Source organism: Mytilus edulis, chromosome 2 (genome assembly GCF_963676685.1).
Source record: "Mytilus edulis chromosome 2, xbMytEdul2.2, whole genome shotgun sequence".
Lineage (NCBI taxonomy): Eukaryota > Metazoa > Mollusca > Bivalvia > Mytilida > Mytilidae > Mytilus > Mytilus edulis.
Window position 1 is genome coordinate 21,351,924 of NC_092345.1, and position 21,142 is coordinate 21,373,065.

The 21,142-nt window shown below is 31.7% G+C and overlaps 1 protein-coding gene across 1 annotated transcript; it reads left to right on the forward strand.

Moving 5' to 3' along the window:
- The first annotated feature begins 1,168 nt into the window (after positions 1-1,168).
- On the forward strand, positions 1,169-21,142 carry LOC139511701 (uncharacterized). The gene is made up of 14 exons (XM_071298730.1): positions 1,169-1,270; positions 1,716-1,855; positions 4,057-4,158; positions 5,022-5,120; positions 5,381-5,479; positions 5,984-6,082; positions 6,927-7,027; positions 7,368-7,757; positions 9,187-9,375; positions 10,149-10,429; positions 11,748-12,012; positions 12,877-13,162; positions 14,724-14,809; positions 20,444-21,142. Exons 8-14 carry the CDS (start codon positions 7,524-7,526, stop codon positions 20,474-20,476), a joined length of 1,374 nt encoding a protein of 457 aa, XP_071154831.1. The 5' UTR covers positions 1,169-1,270; positions 1,716-1,855; positions 4,057-4,158; positions 5,022-5,120; positions 5,381-5,479; positions 5,984-6,082; positions 6,927-7,027; positions 7,368-7,523; the 3' UTR covers positions 20,477-21,142.

The window sequence follows — 21,142 nt, forward strand, 5'->3', positions numbered from 1 at the left end:
TTATTAGAATTGTTCGTTTATGAATTTTGAAATTTTGAATAAATGTAAAAAATCTAAAATAAACTGCAGTTCAACTGCAGAAACTGCACGAATATTATTCAGAGGGCTTGGAGCTGTGTTAGAAATAGGATATAGTTTTTAATTATATAAATAAAATAGAAATGAAATTAAAGACGATCTATTTTCATGAGTTAAACATCGGATTGTATTAAAGTGTAAATATACCTTGCAGGTCACTGGAACCTGGGACTATTATACTAACGGGACTGGAAACTGATCGATCTGTTGTTATTTCATTGCCCCGATAGCGGATTATTTTTTGTTTTGATTGACAACTAATCGTGTCACGTAGTAAACTAGTATTCGGTTCATGTTAACAATATATATCGGCAAACATTAGTCATCATAAATAGAAAAACAGTTAAAATTCGTAGATTTGAAATAAAGAATAATAATTGAATCAATTAGTTTAAATGCAAATAATAGATATTGTTTACGACAAAATATTAATAAGTAGTCAATACAATATTAGTGTTGAAAATAAACCAGATAGAGTCGAAATGCCGGCACTTTACTTGACCACTAAGAAAACAACGTGTCAAAGGTTAACAGATCATAAATAATCCTTATGAAAACCATAAATGTGCAATAAAAACAATGTTGACAATTTCAATTTCTAATCAATTCATATAACAAAAGTTAACCTGGTCTCGTGAAAATATAGCCACCTTGTTTTGAACTTTTGTAAACTTCGTGTTAAAACCAAAATTTCAATATGCCCGTGCATGGTCAGGTCTAACGCTGTCACTGCCAAAACAATATGGCGTATCGATAAATAGCGCAGATAAAATCTCGTTCGAACGACTATGCTGTAGATATTATTACACGGATTGGTGTAACGGTTTCCGGTCCTGTTATTATAATAGTCCCAACTGGAACAAAGAACAAATAACTACGCATTGCAAAATCGAATTGCTTTCCTGGAAAAAAAATGTTTTGGTATATTTAGCAACCGACCAATAAATATGATTTTATAATATTGACAGGTTTATGAAATTCTTTTATTGTCTGCAGATAAATGTGTACCATGTTCAATGAATACTGACAATGAAAGTATCCGATACCAACAGTAATATTATACATTCTTATGAAATCATGACATAAACCATTTAAACATTTGAAGAATCTCCGAGGGTCAATCAATATCCACAAAGAAAATATAATTAAACTAATTATACTTCTTAATTGTAGAAAGAAATGAGCACTAAAGGTAAGCTTTTAAGATTCTCTTTTGCTTGTACAGATTCAAATAAAATTAAGCATATAAATGGGGAATTCATCAAAGAGACAAAAAACCAGACGAAGGAGCAGAATACAGCCGAAGGCTACAGTGGGGTCTTCAACATTGCGAGAAAAATCCCGCATCCGGAGGCGTGGTTCAGCTGGTCCCTTAAAAAGACTAGTTCAGTGATATTGGACGTCATACTAAACTCCGAAAGATAAAAAATGAAATAAAATTAAAAATCATATAAGACTAACAATCTCCGTAGCTCCTAAATTGGGACATGCGCAAAATGGCAACATATCAAAACTTATTTTTGAATAAATATCAATTTAAATCTACTTGAAAAGCTATACATGAAATTATATATGTGAAAATAAGTACTCAATTTATCAATTTAATATGTGTTTTACTTTAATTCAATTCTGAACAGTTATCGATACAGACGTGACTCTGAAAACTGCACCATCTGTTAGTAGAACCAAATCCCACTATGGAGCAAATCGAGTGCGGCCTAAGAATGAACTAACTGGCTTTAAAATAGTTGTTACTCCAACAGATACCAAAGAGTTTGTAAGTGTACATCAGTTGATCAATGTCCATTATGATTTTGTAGATGTTTATGCATATAAAAGTTATTGAAACAATTGTCGGAGTTCAGTATTTTGTGATCTAACTTTTTATTAAGGCTGCCAACGACTACTCGAGTACTCTAGTATTGATCGGTTATACCGAGTAGCGAATACCAGAATGATACTCGACTAATCGGTTTCCTTTTAGAATTTTGTTGTTTTCTCGAGCTTAAACAAAATATATTTTATTGAGAGCACCTTCTTGGAAATAACATTAATCACATATAACTAAAAGTAAAACTAGATTCTAACGTTTGCGTTTAACTGTCATTTAAATAGAGGCTTTTTTACTAATCTTAGTCATTCCTCCACTTCTGTACCGCTAGAGCATATATTTTTATCAGCAGGATTGTTATTCACCTAATAAAGTTGAGAAATCGCTTCGTCCCAGAAAAAAGATACAATTATTATTATAACAAAAAAAAAGAACAAATTCGTTGCCACCTGTGTCGACCCTCAGAAAATGTCTAAAAGCATGGTAAGTTCTAATTATCACCCCTTTTGTTGATCATTAAAAATGTTTTTTAACGATTCCAAAATACTGTTGTTTGTGAAATTATTATTCTGTAGATATTGATGAATTACTGGAATAGATTATTGTCAGTTCATATAATTAGTACATGTGGTAAATGAGTTATTAATTAGGGTATACAATACCTTGGACTATTTTCTCGTCCTAGGTAATAATGTTGAGCGATTTACGTCCATAAGACAACGACCCACATTACATAAAATGGATATAATTTTGGTTTCTATTACGTAAATGTTTGTCCAAGCGAGTACTCAAGTATCGCTCGGTTAATCCAACGAGTACTCGATTAGCAAGTCTTTATCGAGTTGACATCCTTACTTTTTACAACTGAAACCATAATGAAGAAAAGCCACAATGTTTTAAAAGATTTATTTGAAATTAATATATAGTTACGTACATATGAGTAATCTTTGCTTTCACACATTATAATGCATGCAAAAACTTTTTTCAAGGTCTGCCAAAAATATAAACATACGAAATTTATATGCAATTCTAAAACGAAATTATATTAGAAAGAGAAATACAGTTTTACACTCAAAAAATATTTGTCAAAAATTTATAAGCTGTACAGATCTCTTTAGTCTGCTAACGCATTGCGCATATACTAAAAATCAATATATCAAAATCAACAAATCAACAAGGTAAAAAAACTATAATCTGTGATTAACGACACTGTAACATATCTTTCAAAACTAAGCTAAAGGCAAGGCTTATAAAGTAATTAATGGAAACATCTTTCTAGTCAGTTCGGTAAGTATTATAATATCTATTAAAGGAACTAATTTGTGATGTGCTTGATAAAAATATCATATTGGCGTTGCAGCAAACATTGTTCTTTAATGTTAAAATGTTATAAGACTAGTAGTCTTATTAAAGATTTTCAGAATCAAGACCTAGCCCTTTCGTTTTACATTTTAAATACAACCTATGCCCGCCTCCACAGATTAACACAACAAGGAACTTCACAGCTTATATATAGATGATACGTCTCCAAGTTGGAATTCTGATGCAAAGTATTATATTCTCAAAAACAGTTAAATGCTTGGGTCAAAGAAAAACGTTCTTGTAAATTGAAATCATGAAAACTCAAAACAATAAAACAGATTTATCTTTTATTATTTTACTTAATTACAGTCTTGAACCTTCCAGTCGCAGTTTAATGTTAGATTTTTATTTTTGCCAAGCAACAACTACTAGTATTGAAAACGACCAACAAATTTTTATTGTGCATTCAATCAAATTTGATAAGACGGATATAGAAAGAGATACTTTGAAAATATGTATAACAAACTTATGTGCCTGTCCCAAGTCAGGAGCCTGTAATTCAGTGGTTGTCGTTTGTTTTATGTGTTAAATGTTTGTTTTTTGTTCATTTTTTTTTATATGAATAAGGCTGTTAGTTTCCCATTTGAATTGTTTTACGTTGTCTTATCGGGGCCTTTTATAGCTGACTATGTGGTATGGGCTTTGCTCATTGTTGAAGGCCGTACGGTGACCTATAGTTGTTAATGTCTTTGTCATTTTGGTCTGGACAGTTGTCTCATTGGCAATCATACCACATCTTCTTTTTTTATATTACCATGATTTTTTTTATTTGTATCATTTTGTAGAATAGCCTGGGAATACAGTTGTTGCAAGTTTTACGTAATGGGAATTCGAAACAAGCATTAAAACTGATTGTTCAAAATGCAGATGTATCTTGTTGCGACCAGGTGAGAATAATATATACGTTTTATTGTGAAGTTAGAAATGCTTTTTTTTTGTATCAATTGTTTGCTTTTTTCTAATAAGCAAAAACACTCTGAAAAAGACCAATAACAATAAAGGCGAACTCCGAACCCTCTTTTGTTTTTAATAGTAATTGGCAGTTAAAATTTACTCATAAACCCGTGATTCACAAATGTCGAAACCAGATGTCACCGTAAATAGAAGACACGTGAATCCCAAAACAAATATAAAGACGTCAGAAGTCTTAAATAGAAATAAGAGAATGTGATATGAATGCCAATGTTACAACTCTCTATCAAGTCACAATGTGTAAAAACTAAAACCATTATAGGCCAATAAGCAGCATGTCCAAAGACAATATTCAAATATTTACTATCATGTAAGAATTTTAATCCCGAGGAACCAGATTATTCGAAGGACCAATAAGCTTATACATGTATGTATCGTTTCTAGCTTTACGAACCATATATGAACAACATTACCGTACAAATTACGACAAACATCATCAAAATATCTGACCTTTGAATGCACCAGTTACATATATATTACTTGTATTCCACTACATACACAGACATAACGAACGAGTTGGGAATAGAAGGGACAAAAGTACACTACTATTTATATAAAATTTCTCCTGTGAAGTTTAAATATTGTCTGATTTTGATATCCCTGAACCATTAGTTCTGACAACACCAGATACATGTTCCCATAGGTACTGAAATGCGAAATATATATACATGTATGTTTAAATTCAATGTATACATAAAACGGCTAAATAATAGTTTCTTTTAAGTATTTATATTTCAGATGAGTCAACTAACGTATTCTAATCATTAACTTATTATAGGCTGGATGGAGTGCAATGCACTATGCAGCTTGTAACGGCTTTGTGGAACTAATAATACAGCTGAGAGAGAAAGAAGCTTCAGTTGACGCCTTAGATTGTGTAAGTACTAAATGACAAAAATAGAGCTTTTTTCGTATGTATATATTGAACCAACCTTATCGATGTTTTAGGAGAAGCAGTTGAATTTAAAATTTTACTTTTGAAAATGATCATAAAATTATTCAATCCATAACGTTTGTTATAATTGTTAGAAATTTATATAGTTAGTTAACTTAATCAATTACCTTTAAATTGACTTCTGAACCAATACAAAATTTCAAATGAAAACATTTATAGTATACCAGAATTATTTATTTCAGTCGAATGAAACACCATTACACAAAGCTTCGAGAAAGGGCCATGCTGAAGCAGTTATAGCACTCATAACTTTTGGCACATAAATTAGTGCTGTAAACAGTGTAAGATGATATTTATTCCCAATTTATTGTGTCGGGTTTAATGTTTTGATCCGTCCGTCTGGGCCGTCTGTCAGTCCTGTTCTTGTCATTGCAACTACCCTGAAACCACACAACAGAATTTCATGAAAGTTTGTAGATGTGCATATCAATAGGAAATTATGATTTTATTTGTTTTTTCTAGGAGTTCTTCTCCTTTGAACTTATTGGCTTCAATATACTTCTGCAACCGTTTGTCATCTTAACTCCTAGGAATCACACAACAAAATTTCGTGAAGCCTTTTAGATAACAAGGACATACTATGTAGATGTTCATATCGACAGGAAATTATGATTCAACTTTTTTTTACTAAGGCATGATCTGGAGGTAAAATGGTAAATGGACATCTGTATATTTTTTCACCAATTTCAGCAAAGTGTCGTTTTCTTTTATCATATAAGAACAGTAGAAGAAGACAAAAAAAACCAATACACTTGTGTTTTATTGTTTTACTCTATACTTTATAGAATGGAGAAACTGCATTAGAGATTGCAGTGAAAGCTGGCCAAACTACAGTTGTAGATACTTTGTGCATGCTTGGAGTTGAAGTTTTGTTGCAAGACTGGGTTTGTACAATATAAAATTAATCTCATTACATCGGTAGCTTTATTCAACAATCGGAGTCACGAAATACAAAACAAATATATTTGAAATTAACTGCAGTCTTCCTTGTTTAGTTAAACACATTGTATTGTGCAAAATCACGAATGGATCAGACACAAGTTTAACAACTTAGTAACGTTTTCATCTACGATCTTCTTACTTCTTCCGTTCCTAGTTTCAACTTTTCATCTGATATTCGTTTCAATCACTGGACATAATCAGCACAAATCAACTAAGGGTCAAATTACATGTTGCATACATACGGACCCAAATAATATACAATTATTGGCTCACAAGAGAATGTTTGTATGATTTTATTTTTAACAATTGAACCAAACTGACTGCTTATGGCAAATTATTATCTCAATATGCCGGATTTTATTCATGTTTGATTTCCTGTCTCAGTCATAGCTAATATTCCTTTAAATATATCATTTGTTCTTGGTCACAAGTTGTATCGTTTTGTATTAAATAAATAGTTGCACTTTCATTCAGTATTTTATTTAGTCCCCCCCCCCCAACACCACACATTCTGTTTTACAAAATCTACATTGTTATGCAGAGTACCTTTTGAAGCAACTTTTCTTAAAGAATTGAATCAGACCTGCCAGTTTTGAGTAAAATTAATGTTATTGGAATTCTGCATGAAGCATTTATTGCTTTTAAATGTTTGCTACACCATTACGTTATCACCGCTCCAAACTCTCAAAATCTGCATTCACTTATATCTACAGTAAATTAAATAATTTTTAACTTATGTGATGATAAAATGATTATAATGTTTATAATAATGTTATTTGATTCCAGTCATGGTCAATGATTGACGACCACGAACTAAGTAAGAAACAGAAGAAAATTATAGAAATATTGCTGAAGCAGCATTCTCGAAGTTCTGGATATGCACAAAAGTAATTTTATTTCTCACAAATTGTGATAAAATTGATACACAGACATCAGCAAATATTGACAAAAACAAATGTGTAATGTGTTTTTCAAGGGATAATTGTCAAACTGTGCTTCTCTTTCCCCCAAGACTTGCTATTTAGTGTTTATGTGACAGACATTATCAAGAGATTTTAAAGAGATCGACACACCTTTGACATGGGCCTTTTATTTCACGTTCCGTTTAATAGAAGATGCCTTCTTTATTCTGTATTATTCCTTTTGTTTTTCCTTTACTTATGTGTTCACAGTTGATGCCCTATACTCTCTTTGAGGTGAAACATCAAAATTGTCTTTGTATTGCAGATCCATTCTGTTTGAAGTATTTTATCTCAAAGCCAGAGAAAACAAATATTTGGAAAATCTAGGTGTGAATATTATTGGCAATGATGAAGCTGATGACAAAAAATCATTGATAATAATGGCACGGATGACGACGGCTTTTTTCTGTTTTGCGGTAAGATGAAGTCAGAATACTCTGATGTCACGGATAGCCACAAAGACAACACTGAAATTGTTAGTGATATTTATGAATGCAGACTTTGGTGTAACAAGAGGAAGACCCTGAGACTTAATGTACGTCTGGAAACTGTTCTCGCAAGCAGTGAGAATCTTATTTTAATGTCGTCGAATGAAAAGATTGGACGAATAGATTGTATTGACAAGTTTACGGAACACAAGAACCAATCCAAACATGTGAGTAATCTGATAAAATGAAAAGACACTTTGAATCAGTGTTTCCTTCAGTAAATAAGGATCACGATAACGATTGAAGTAGACACTATGCCAGTCATTAACACATGAAGCAAAAACAAAACAGAGAGGTACAACTATGGAAAAATGTATACTAGTAATCTGAGAGCTGACAGATAGTGCGAGACGATATGAAAAATAAGAACTATCTCAACATTAATAAATTATCCTTTGGATACGCAGAAACATCCCTTACTAGAAATTTGCGACATTTTCGTGCGGAAATTATGATATTTTATTACTGTTATTATTTCAGATTAAAACAAACATAAATGTGAAAAAAGGTGAATAAGCAGAAGGGCGATAACCATCAACCGTTTTGATTGATTTCTTTTAATGTAAGGACTAATATTAGCTAATAAGAAAGGAAGACTCATTAAGATACCAGGCTTATAATTGCGAATGCCGGACGCGCGTTTGGTCTACAACAGACTCACCAGTGACAGCTCGGATAAAAAAAGTAAACAGGTCAAATAAGTACGAGGTTGATGAACATTCAAGGCAAACAATTAAGAAAGATTTTGCCACGCGAAGGTAATCTATTCATTTCAAAGGAAATGCTTAGAATTTCAACAATTCCTTAACTTATTAATTTGATAATATTAATAATAATTCATGTTAAACAGAGGTGCTCATTACTGGGCTTCACCAGCAATGACATCGACTAAGCGGTTGTAAAAAAGTTGGTTAGCGCCCTCTCACGTCTGTCCCTAGTCTAGAGCATGTACTTCAGTGGTTGTTGCTGTGTTACATATTTGATTTTCGTTACGTTTTAGTACATAAACTAGGCCTTTAGTTTTCTTGTTTTCTTGTTTTACTTCTGTCATTTCGGTGCCTTTAATAGCTGTCTATGCGGTATGGGTTTTTCTCATTGTCGAAGGTCATACGGTGATATGTGGATGTTAACTTTCTCTGTCATTTGGTCTCTTGTGAAAGTTGTGTCATTGGTAATAACATCACATCTTCTTTTTTGTATCATAGATACATGAACCACGCTTATAATTTTGTTCACAAGACGCCCGTTTCGTCTACAAAAAACTCGCAACTCTCCAATTAAACATCTACTAGTAATTTATCAATATTACAATTTCAACGATTATTCATGTCAACACAGAAGTGCTAGCTACAGGCCTAGTGATACACTTGGAGAATTTTCACCAGCAGTGGCATCGAAGATGCAAGGCTTTTAATTTTGCAAGCGCGTTTTGTCTACTAAAGACTCATCAGTGGCGTTTTATAAAAATCATAGGCAAAGGGCAAAATAAAGTACGAAGTTGAAGAGCATTCAGAGACAAATATTCTGAAAGGTTTTGCCAAAATCAGCTAAGATCATTTTTTACCACATTTTTCATTTTGCCCTTCTTTTTTTCAGTATTCTGTGGTTCATGTAACTATTAGTGTTAAAAAAATGTCAGTAGTATTCTACTTTGGAAAACAAATAGAGCCGGAAAAGTTTAGCATCGGTTCTGAAGCTGTGACACTGAAGCCAAAAGGAGAACCTGAAGCTGAAATAAGTATTCCAAAAGGCTCATTTGAATCAGCAGGACAAATGTGTTTACAGGTAGCTATTTGAACAATTTATAATAATTGTACCACGCAATTTTAATATGTATTCCAATACATACTTAACATTAACTAAGCAATTCGTACTGAAGCTGAAATAGTTCTCTTATGTGTTAGTCCACAAATGCCGAAATATAAGCAGTTTTTTTTTATAAGTACACGAAATAATCGGAAAGGTATTTAACATGTTTCAGTTATATTCAAAAGTAATAAACATTTTTTGAAGGCGGTTCTATTAAATTACTATTTACTATTTAAAAAACAAATTTTAAAAATGTTCATTTCTGGATGAAATTTTAAGTCGAAACGTATGTTCTAACCAACGGTATCTATTCACATAAAAAATGAAATAAAACCTTATTTCTATGCCCCATTTATTGGCATTGTGTTTTCTGGTCTGTGCGTCCGTCTGTTCGTTCGTTCGTCTCTTCATCTGTTCGTCCGTCTGTCCCGCTGCAGGTTAAAGTTTTTGGTCAATGTAGTTTTTGATGCAGTTGAAGTCCAATCAACTTGAAACTTAGTACACATGTTCCCTTTGATATGATCTTTCTAATTTTAATGCCAGATTACTGTTTTACCCCATTTTCACGGTCCACTAAACATAGAAAATGATAGTGCGGATTGGACATCCGTGTACTTGGGACACATTCTTGTTATAATATAATAACATCGCAATATTTTTTTGTGAATTCAATGAATAGTCTTATATTTACTCAAAAGATAGTCATTATCCCAACTTTGTACCAAATAAGACAAATATATTTTTTTAAGATTGTTGATACCAAAGAAGTGAATGAAGAAGAAAAGGAAGATGAGTCTGGAGATATGTTGACAACAAACATAGTCGACATATCGATGACTGATGGTCAACAACCAAAGCAAGAAATTGGTATTAAAATCCCAATCCATCACAAGTTGTCTGAGGATGATGCTGTAGTTATACTGGCAACATCTATCGATGCGCCTTGTTCAGTTGACGATTGGGAAGTTATGGAGGCAGAAATGGACGAATCTGGAAAATCTGCAACTTTTAGAATACGTCATTTTTCTATGTATGAAATTTTGGTTTAAGGATGAAATGTTTTATATATTTTGCATCTGAAGTGTTTAGTTTTCTTAATATAGCCAGGTTGATCTTATATTCATTTTCGAAAGAAAGAGTTTTTTTTTATACCAACATAATATGTTTGCTTTAAAACTTTATTTTCTGAACCTTATTGTTTAAATTTGTAATATGCACTTGGTAGCTTCAATAATTAGGACGACGTCTTAAATAGATATAAAGAGTTGACAAAAGGAAGGCATACCACCAAGAGGATAATGCTAAGTTATTTTTAAAAACATTTTTTTCCTTTTAGGGCATCAAAATAGTATTCTTTTATGATTACTGGCGCCCATAGACTACCCAACTCTACACACTAATAAAAATAAAAATACCCATACGACAGTGCCATGTGCTGATTTTAATTGCACATTATGATACATAACATCATATCGACAAAATACAGTCAGTAATTTATTAGTACTACTGAAATCAAAACATTAAATACATCATCAAATAAGTTCATATAAGCAAAATAAAATTTTAACTGGGAAACACGTCTAATCTAGTCGGCCCTGTCGTGCTAAATGGTTATATCACATGCAGCGTGAGTATACAAATAACGTACTATGAGCAGACAACTAGAAAACATTAATTTCAATAAAATTCAGTTCCTTCAAGCGGTTGAAATTATATTACTTCAGTCAAAATAGAGCCTGGCTTTTCCCCGCTGAAACAAGTAAAGATACATGTGTATATATGAAAATTATGAAAAGTAAAATCACCAAAAATACTAAACTCCAAGGAAATTTCAAAACGGAAGTCCCTTATCAAATGGGAAAGATTAAAAGCGCAAACACATCAAACGAATGGATAACGACTGTCATATTCCTGACTTGATAACAACATAACCCGTATCTTGTTTTATAAAATATGTGTTTATTTCCGATGCAAAGACCATATGAGGGAATCAATATTAAAACTAAAATATGCCATCTTTATTGACATGACAATAGTGTCGTAATTATATCCCTTCTAAGTGAGTCTATTTAAAGGTTTGGTTATTTTTTTAAATTAATGCCGACATGTTGGTGCAGTATAAGGAAATCACCACAAAATATTGAATGTGAAATACCTGAAAGTATAGGCATTTTCTTAAGTAGAAAATGATGGACTAAATATGATTTTATAGCTAGCTAAACATCTCAATTGTAAGACAGTTGCAGGCAGTGTTAGTTCCCCGTTTTATAAGAAAGAATTAACATTTCAGAAAAAAGTTTTTATGCAGGTTAAATTTTATGTCTTTGTTTATGTATTCGTTTTTGTAGTTATGCTGGATCATCAAAAGAAAAAGTGAAAAAAGACTTACCTGGGGTTGTCGATGCTTTAGATAGATCTATAAACCGACAAAGAAAGATTGAATTCATCTTCTTAACAAAATGGGTAGATGCTGATGCTCAACTCTTGGTAATAGAAGGGATCGCCGCACGGAAATCTGATAGTAGAATCAATTATTGGGCGAGACAAGGCTATAATGAAAAATCATTGAAGAGAAGCAAAGAAAGTCTTGTCAAAAATGGGCAAAGATTCATGGTAAATTTTCAATTGAATTCAGAAGCTTATAGAAAGTAACTCTCAAATCTAGTTTTAGAATCAAAGCTTCAATAGTTAACTTCATGACAAATTAGGAAATTTAAGAACTATCTCCAAATAGATATCTGGGATACTTTCGGACTTCTTTGATCTGAGCGTCACTTGTAAGTCTTGTGTGGACGAAACGCGCGTCTGGCGTGTTAGATGATAAACCTGGTACCTTTTGATAGCTATTATTCGTGTGTTTCTCTGTCCTAAATGTTCTCCCATTTATTTGTATTGCAGTCCTGTCATTTAATGGTGTCATTTTAATGTTAATATACGTAACATTGTCAAAAAAGCGGGAGTTTGGTTAGCCACAAAACCAGGTTCGAGCCACCATTTTTTTCTTAAAATGTCCTGTACCAAGTCCGGAAAATGATTTATGAATTTCAAACAGCGGTATACTACTGTTGCCCTTATTTGTACGATATGCGGACATATCCACGAATACTCAAAGAAAAGTCGATCATTTTTACATTATGAATGGGGATGTGGCAATGAAAATACAACATTGTTTTACAAATAAGCGTAAAATGACCAATAACTAAAGCTTAATATAGTCTCTTATTTTAACGATATTTAAATACAGTAGGTATACATTCATTGCTTCTGATAGTTTTTTCTGGAATGTTTAATTTTGTATTGACGGAACATAGCTGGGTTCATACCTAAGTCATTTAAATAATCAGTAGTACGCTTGAAATTACATTACTTAATATATCAAATCTTCTATTATTATTCTAAAAATCAGTATATTCTCACAAAAATCACAACTTAATATCTTTCACGTTTGTGCAATTGTTTATTTTTTTATTTGCTCAGTTTACCTTGTTTGGAAACCTAGTGGAAGTATCAAGAGAAGAGAGTTTTGCTTTAACTTACCAAAACAACAGAGATAATTTCCAGATAATTAATATCTGTTTAGATGACCCCAAAAAAACATTTACTGGAGAAGTCCACATATCTTTCGAAAATGAGGTTGAACTTACAATACCATTAAAGAAGAGTGGTTTATTTTCCTGTTGCAGTGATCAAAGAGTAAAGAAAGTTACAAATATCGAGTATGAAAGCTTGCAGACCATTTCTTATGAGGTCATAAAAACAAAAGGTAACTGAAATACGACATATGAATTTGAATGTATATCAAAGGTAATTTGCAAGGAGTAAGTTCATAGTTTGCACTAGTCGGTTCAAGCTTGAACGAATGAAAAAATAAAAAAAGTCTTAAATTGTCAAGCTCAATTTTGTTTAAAAGTGTCAGTCCACAACAACGACGTAGCATAATCTTTTTCTTTGTAAAATAAGATTATCGGTATCAATTTTAATGCACCAGATGCACATTAAAGCATCTTCAACTTCGTACTTTATTTGGCCTTTTTATTTTTTTTGAATTCGAGCGTCACTGATGAGTCTTTTGAAGACGAAACGCGCGTTTGGCGTATATACAAAATTAATCGATGAGTTTATTCAGACAAATAATGTCTCTTTTGTGACGCTGGAGGTAAAAAAATGTATACTTAATTCATACGTCTAACAGCTAATAAAACCGAAAAGGACCAAAAGTTAAGTCTAAACCCGACAAGGAAATAATGTCATGCATTTTAGATTAAGTTGCAAAATAAGTGTTCAATTCCCCTATTATGTATGTTGTCCCTGGTGCATGTATCTACAATCAATATCTTTTCAATTAAAGTTTAGGAAAGCTTTCGAAAAATGATTTTTGTAAGGGTACACCATTGACACTATTTTCATTTACGATATAGCTTTTACATACTTTAAAGATTTTTTTCACTAATTTTCAACACAGATTGTTGTTTTCTTTTGCATAAGTGCTTAACAAATTGTGACTCTTCTTTTTGTGGATTTTTTTTATCATAAAACCAACAAATACCTCCGAAATCATTTTAAAATTTTGTATGAATCAAAATGCAATAAATAGTTATTAATCCTAATAACAAATTATATGAATAATAGTCATATTTTATGTCTGAAAGGTATTATAGAAAAAAAATAACAGTTATTTCTGGCTATTTCCAAGGGTTTCAGAAAACATTAAGGATGGTTTTATATCATACTGTAAATAAAGGCAACAGTAGTATACCGCTGTTCGAAATTCATAAATCGATTGAGAAAAAAACAAATCTGGGTTACAAACTAAAACTGAGGGAAACGCATCAAATATAAGAGGAGAACTACGACACAATAGAAAGTGAACATTAAAATGTAACACACACAGAAACGAACTATAATATAACAATGGCCATTTTAAGAAAAGAACATTTAAAGAAAAGAGGACATTTCAAGAAAAAAAAAAATGGTTGGTTGAACCTGGTTTTGTCTGACAACTGTAAACTGTATATAGTGTATCACAAAACATTCATTTCTAACATATGCAAGTGTTATTTTTGATATATTTGCATGTCTATGACTTAAAGAGACCAACTAATTTTGGTAAATTTGTAAATGTGCTTTTATCTGGCAAACGGTTGCGATCCACCCTAAACCACATATACCCTTGAACGGGACAATAAATCCCAGGCGTCACCCCACCAATATAACAATATAACAAATTTGAAATGAAATATAGGGGCGTCCCTGGGGTCACAAAGATTTGAATGACAAAATGGGTCAATCTTATAGGCGTCACATGATTTCATTTTTACTTACAGCAGCCTTTTGTTTGCCGTATGCTATGGCTACATCCCTTACTGATGTTGTGAAAATGTCTCAAGTAACTCTAGGATCATTATTTTTGGTGAGTATTTTTTCTTTATGTGTGTCATTTAGTTTAATTATTATTTCTTTGTATTTTGTATCAATCAGTATACTGTTATTTATCTTAGAAACCTTTGCCTTTAGAATCAAATTCATGACAGTGTCGTCGGACGTAAAACGTTTATCAGTAATTATACTGAAAAATTCACCTATAACTTGTTTATCGTCGAGTATGATTTAATGCTCACTCAGTCTATTAGAGGCCTTCCAGTATGGATCTAAATAATCAATTGTTACACATTTCGATACATAGATAAAGGCAACAGTAGTATACCGCTGTTCAAAATTCATAAATCGGTAAGGAAAAAAACAAATCCGGTTTACAAACTAAAACTGAGGGAAACGCAGAACTACGACATACCAGAAACACAACATTAAAATGTAATGCACACAGAAACGAACTATAATATAACAATGGCCATTTTCCTGACTTGGTACAGAACATAAAATGAAACTTTCTTTTCACATCTTTTACCATCACATACAACAGTCTCAAATTTAAGAATACCAATTCATGAAACAAAACTTAATTAAACTTACAGCAGAAGAAGGGTGATGAACCTCGCTTTTGTGCTCTACTTTATATCGAATTCGAATGTTTATATTTGAAAAAGTAACATCGTATAAATCATAACAATTATTTTATTTCAAATGAAAAATCAAACTGTTGAATTTTCCCGCTGCGAGCAAATTTTGACTTTTGGCCGCATTTTTAAAATCAATGTTCTTATTGTATTCTTGTTGGAAAGCATTATTTTCGTGATTTATTTGCCTGAGCAATAGAGAAAAACTACAATAAAATGTGTAAAATTGTGAAAAGTGAAAATAACCGTCTTACTTAACTCATAAACAAATAAATGAACTAAAATTAACAATTTAATTGAAATATAGATCTCTGATTTCGTTACACTCATATGAAGTATAAAGAAATCAGAGATCTATATTTTAAGTATATAGTAAAATTAATAAGATACAAGACTATGCAATTTTTAAAATAGTTACGAAAGATCTAGATGTTGCCTTTGGCTGTTTGTTGCTCTTTAGTCGTGTTGTTGTCTCTTTGACAATTCAATTCTCATTTTTAGCTCACCTGGTCCAAAGGGCCAAGTGAGCTTTTCTCATCACTTGGCGTCCGTCGTCCCTCGTCCATCGTCCGTCGTCCGTCGTCGTCCGTCGTCGTTAACTTTTACAATAATCTTCTCCTCTGAAACTACTGGGCCAAATTTAACCAAACTTGGCCACAATCATCATTGGGGTATCTTGTTTTAAAAATGTGTCCGGTGACCCGGCCAACCAACCAAGATGGCCGCCATGGCTAAAAATAGAACATAGGGGTAAAATGCAGTTTTTGGCTTAAAAATCAAAAACCAAAGCATTTAAAGCAAATCTGACCAGGTAAAATTGTTTATCAGGTCAAGATATATCTGCCCTGAAACTTTCAGATGAATCGGACTTGTTGTTGGATTGCTGCCCCTGAATCAGTATTTGAAGGAAATTTTGCTGTTTTTGGTTATTATCTTGAATATTATCATAGATAGAGATAAACTGTAAACAGCAATAATGTTCAGCAAAGTAAGATTTACAAATAAGTAACGTGACCGAAATGGTCAGTTGACCCTTTAGGAGTTATTGTCCTTTATAGTCAATTTTTAACCATTTTTCGTAAATCTTAGTTATCTTTTACAAAAATCTTCTCCTCTGAGACTACTGGGCCAAATTAATCCAAACTTGGCCACAATCATCATTGGGGTATCTAGTTTACAAAATGTGTCCGTTGACCCGGCCATCAAATCAAGATGACCACCATGACTAAAAATAGAACATAGGGGTCAAATGCAGTTTTTGGCTTATAAATCAAAACCAAAGCATTAAGAGCAAATCTGAAAATGGGTAAAATTGTTTATCAGGTCAAGATCTATCTGCCCTGAAATTTTCAGATGAATCGGACAATTTGTTGTTGGGTTGCTGCCCCTGAATCGGTAATTTTAAGGAAATTTTGCTGTTTTTGGTTATTATCTTGAATATTATTATAGATAGAGATAAACTGTAAACAGCAATAATGTTCAGCAAAGTAAGATTTACCAATAAGTCAACATGACCGAAATGGTCAATTGACCCCCTAAGGAGTTATTGTCCTTTATAGTCAATTTTTAACAATTTTCATAAAATTTGTAAATTTTTATTAACATTTTCCACTGAAACACATCACCATCACCAAAACACAATTTTATCATGAACCCATCTGCTTCCTTTGTTTAATATTCACATAGACCAAGGTGAGCGACACCGGCTCTTTAGAGCCTCTAGTTATTATAGATATAACTGCATATAAAAATAAGAATATGTGGTGTGATAGACAATCAGACAAATTTTTTTCAGGGACCAACAGACGTTACCAAACTACAGGTCCCCGTATGACCTTCAACAATAAGCAAAACACACACTGTATAACATGAAAGCTTCAAAAAGTCTTGGCATGACAAACACAAAAGTTGAGTGAGGGAAAATAACACAGATACCGCAGGCAAATCGGAAAATGGTCCGCAATATTACTCTAGTCAACTCACTAAATTGAAATTAAAGACCTGGCGAATTTAAATCCTTATCTATGGATGTGATGTATGTTTGAAAAAAAAAAAGAAAATCATGATTTGTTTGGACATTTTTATAATTCAAGTCTGGGTTTTAAATAATTTGCAAGTAAGCTTGAAGTCAATAACAAATAATCACTCACAGAAGGACGGCAAATCATCAACAAAAACGAATAGACGAACTACAATACACAGAATATCATATACATATTTTATTTGCATTCATAAAATGTACGAAGTCGTCCATTACTATGTAAATTGGGTCAGTTTAGAAAAAAAAAGTTGAAAACGTTTCTGTTGCCAAGGGTTTTCTCAAGTATTGTAGCAGTATAGCAGAACAGTTTACGTTTCCTATACACACAAAATTATACATTTTACTTATAACTTAAATGCAAATTTCACAAGGTTTAATCCAAATAGCTGTCTAACTATCCAATAACTTGCAAGTACGAAAAAGACAGAGCAGAAGTATATTTTGTCTATATGTTTTGTATTTGCACAACTTTTAAATGTGGATTTTGCATTTGTTCATGCAAAGTTGAAAGATGCCATAATTCGACAACCGCAATTGTTAAACAGTTTGACTTCCGAAAAAAAAATCAAAGAATCAACACATGCATTGTAACTTTTAACGCTAGTTAAGTATTTTTTTCTGAAAGAACGTGCACTATCATATTATCAAAATTGATTGTCAAAGCATAACGAAAACACAAGTAAAAAAACGCTTAAGTATTAAATATAAATCAAAACTCAAAGGTCATTCATGATTAGTATTTCGAATTATTTTATTTAGGCGTTGAGAACCTTTGGTGACCCCACAGTTTTTTTTAAATGTTTATAATACGGTGGTCGTGAGCAATGGGCGTTACAGACGAACGTTCACCTAATCTGTCCCAGTTAATGGGATATTGAAGAGCACCAATAAATGGCCGTAACTACATTGTATGAATTTTATTTTAATTTGAGCTTTCAGTCTTATTTATATAGAGATTGCTTGATGGTCTGTATGCGATATTAGTGCAGGTCTAATATCTGCTGATATTATGTGAGGTCTCGTATCTGGGCTTATTAGAAAAAAAATCAATTCTGTTGGCAACATTTCTATTACTTTTTCTTCTCCAAGTAAATTTACTGACTGGTATTTTGATTAAGTTCTCTCCAAATATCAATATATATTTTCATTAATTGGTTTTAACTGTTGACAGTCGTTTATTTTGTTTGATAGAGCTAATACTTTTTCTATCATCTGAAGTTAAATTTTCATTTTTATCAACCCCCAATTTTTATTATTCCTAAGCGGTAATTGTTATCGATATCGTTTCCTTTTTTGAAAAATGGGTTTCTATTTCTACCAATGTTTGGAGCATACACATTCAGTAGTGTAAATTAAGATATTACCATCGAGTTCTATATTTTAAAATGAGTATTATTCTTCCATCGTTGTCTCTAGTTTCAATTGATAAGTAAGCACAGATACTATGCTTGTAATTTTAGTACACAATACGCGCTTTCGTCCACACAAGACTACCTACCAACGGGTGAGACTAGTCTCGTCCAACGACCAGAGCATACTTTTGACATATGTTCGTAAAAACAATTTTAAGTATACAAATCTTGTGATATTAGTACAGGATGCAATATTAAGATAACAAGTAAATGAGTATATATCCATATATATTGGGCTATAACTTGAGTACGATATTCACAACGATAATAACATATGAATCAACGAATGTGTCTTCTGTTGGTGAATATGTTACTGGGTCAGACACTCAAAAACTAAATATGATTAATTGAAAAATATCTATATATACCTGATAGATATATCATAGAATTTTCAATTTGTAGTTTCGATTTTTTTCATCATTTGTCAATTATTATTGATTTATGATTATTTTCGACAAATGGGTTTGAATAACCCTATGGTATCGTTTGCCTATTTCACATATATATATACTAGTCAACAAAGGAAACGATACACGACTTTGAAATAAAATTTATCAAAAAGTATTAAATATAAAACAAAATGAGACATACTATTTAAAAAAGCTTTCATCTGCAATGTATGCACATGTGATAATGAAAATCAAAACTTGTCGGAAAGTATCTAAATTCCGTGTAAACGAGCATAGGGTGCAAATTAGTTTTGCGGAAAGTTGAATAAAAAATCGACAGATAATTTTCTAAGTACTAAATAAAATTTCAAGTTTGCTTAAAAATATTCAATATGATAATCAAGTTATGTTCATGCTGTAATTAATGGGTTGAAATATTCTTTTTTTTTAAATTTTGGGGGAAAAGTGTTTTTTGAAATCTCAAAAAATGCAAAAAAAATTTTTTTTTTTCGTCTCAAATCAATGCTTTAGATATGAAAACAACACACAGTAAATTTGGAACCTTTCGGATTAGTTTTAAGATTTTTACCGCTTTTTGAATATCACGTTACACATACTGTCTATATGGTAAATCAGTTGATAATGTATACATTTTAACGATTTCTCGTGGGGCCGAACTTTGTTTAACAAATAAACAAAGAAACTGTATGATTTTTAAAAACAAATTGATGGCAAACATTGTCTTTACTTTTAAATGAGAGGTTGGCATCATTAATTGGAATTTTTGTTTTTAAAATTGTCGTTTTATGTAAATTTTGTAAAAAACAAAAAATCGCGAAAAAACGTCACGAAAGCAAAAAAATCTTTTTTTAAACGGATTTATATTTCCATAATGATTAAGTATTACTACCTTCAATATTGTTCCAATGAACGGAAAACTTTATCTTTAATTTGAAAAAAGTCTTGTATCGTTTTTTTTGTTGACTAGTATACATATATTTTAGATAAAATAAATATTTCCCATAGATTGTATATTATATGTCTCTGGGATGATAAATACAAATTTTCAAATGAATAGAAATTATCGTGAATATTATGAATCAAGATAATTTAATTGTATGGTTTGTATGATTTGCATGATTTGTATGCTTTTATAGGATGATTTGTATCATTTGTATGATTTTATAGGATGAAGAGCAATTCCCTGAGGAGGACTTCTAGTTTGTGTAAATATTGGAGAATTCTGAAAACATTGGAAAATTGTGACAATATTATTTGGTTAAAAATATGTGTTTTTCTTATATACTTCAAAATATCCAGAACAAAGATAATCATGATCTACAAATGCTAAACATTTCATATATCTAAAATATCATTTATTGTATACATTGACATATAGCTTGGCCAACACAAGTGTTATTGATGGACCAATAACTACTGAAGTTTGGTATTTGTCTTTTAACGTCTTCGCTAAAAGCACTTTGTCCGTCTATCCATCCGAAACATACAAATATACATAGTTCCTGACATGTGTAGCTCAACAGTATTCTTCCAAATTATAACCATAAAGTTAGCAATTGATCAATAATGATTTTAAAATAGGGATAAAGTACTACATGTATATGAATGTTAACATATGTAAACATGATATCTTTACTTGGAATATTTTACTGATTTAATAACTCATCTTCCAGTTGTAACAAGCTTGTACTGAACAAGGGTTTTGATGTATTGCTCTAATAAAATCCTTGTATCCATATTGTTTTACGCACTTTAATTAATAAGTAATCATTTGATAATAATGGTTGCAATTGTTTCACTTTCAGTCTTCACATGATCTTGTTTTATAGAATTTCGTTAACCAAAAGTAAAGTTTGAAAAACTTTA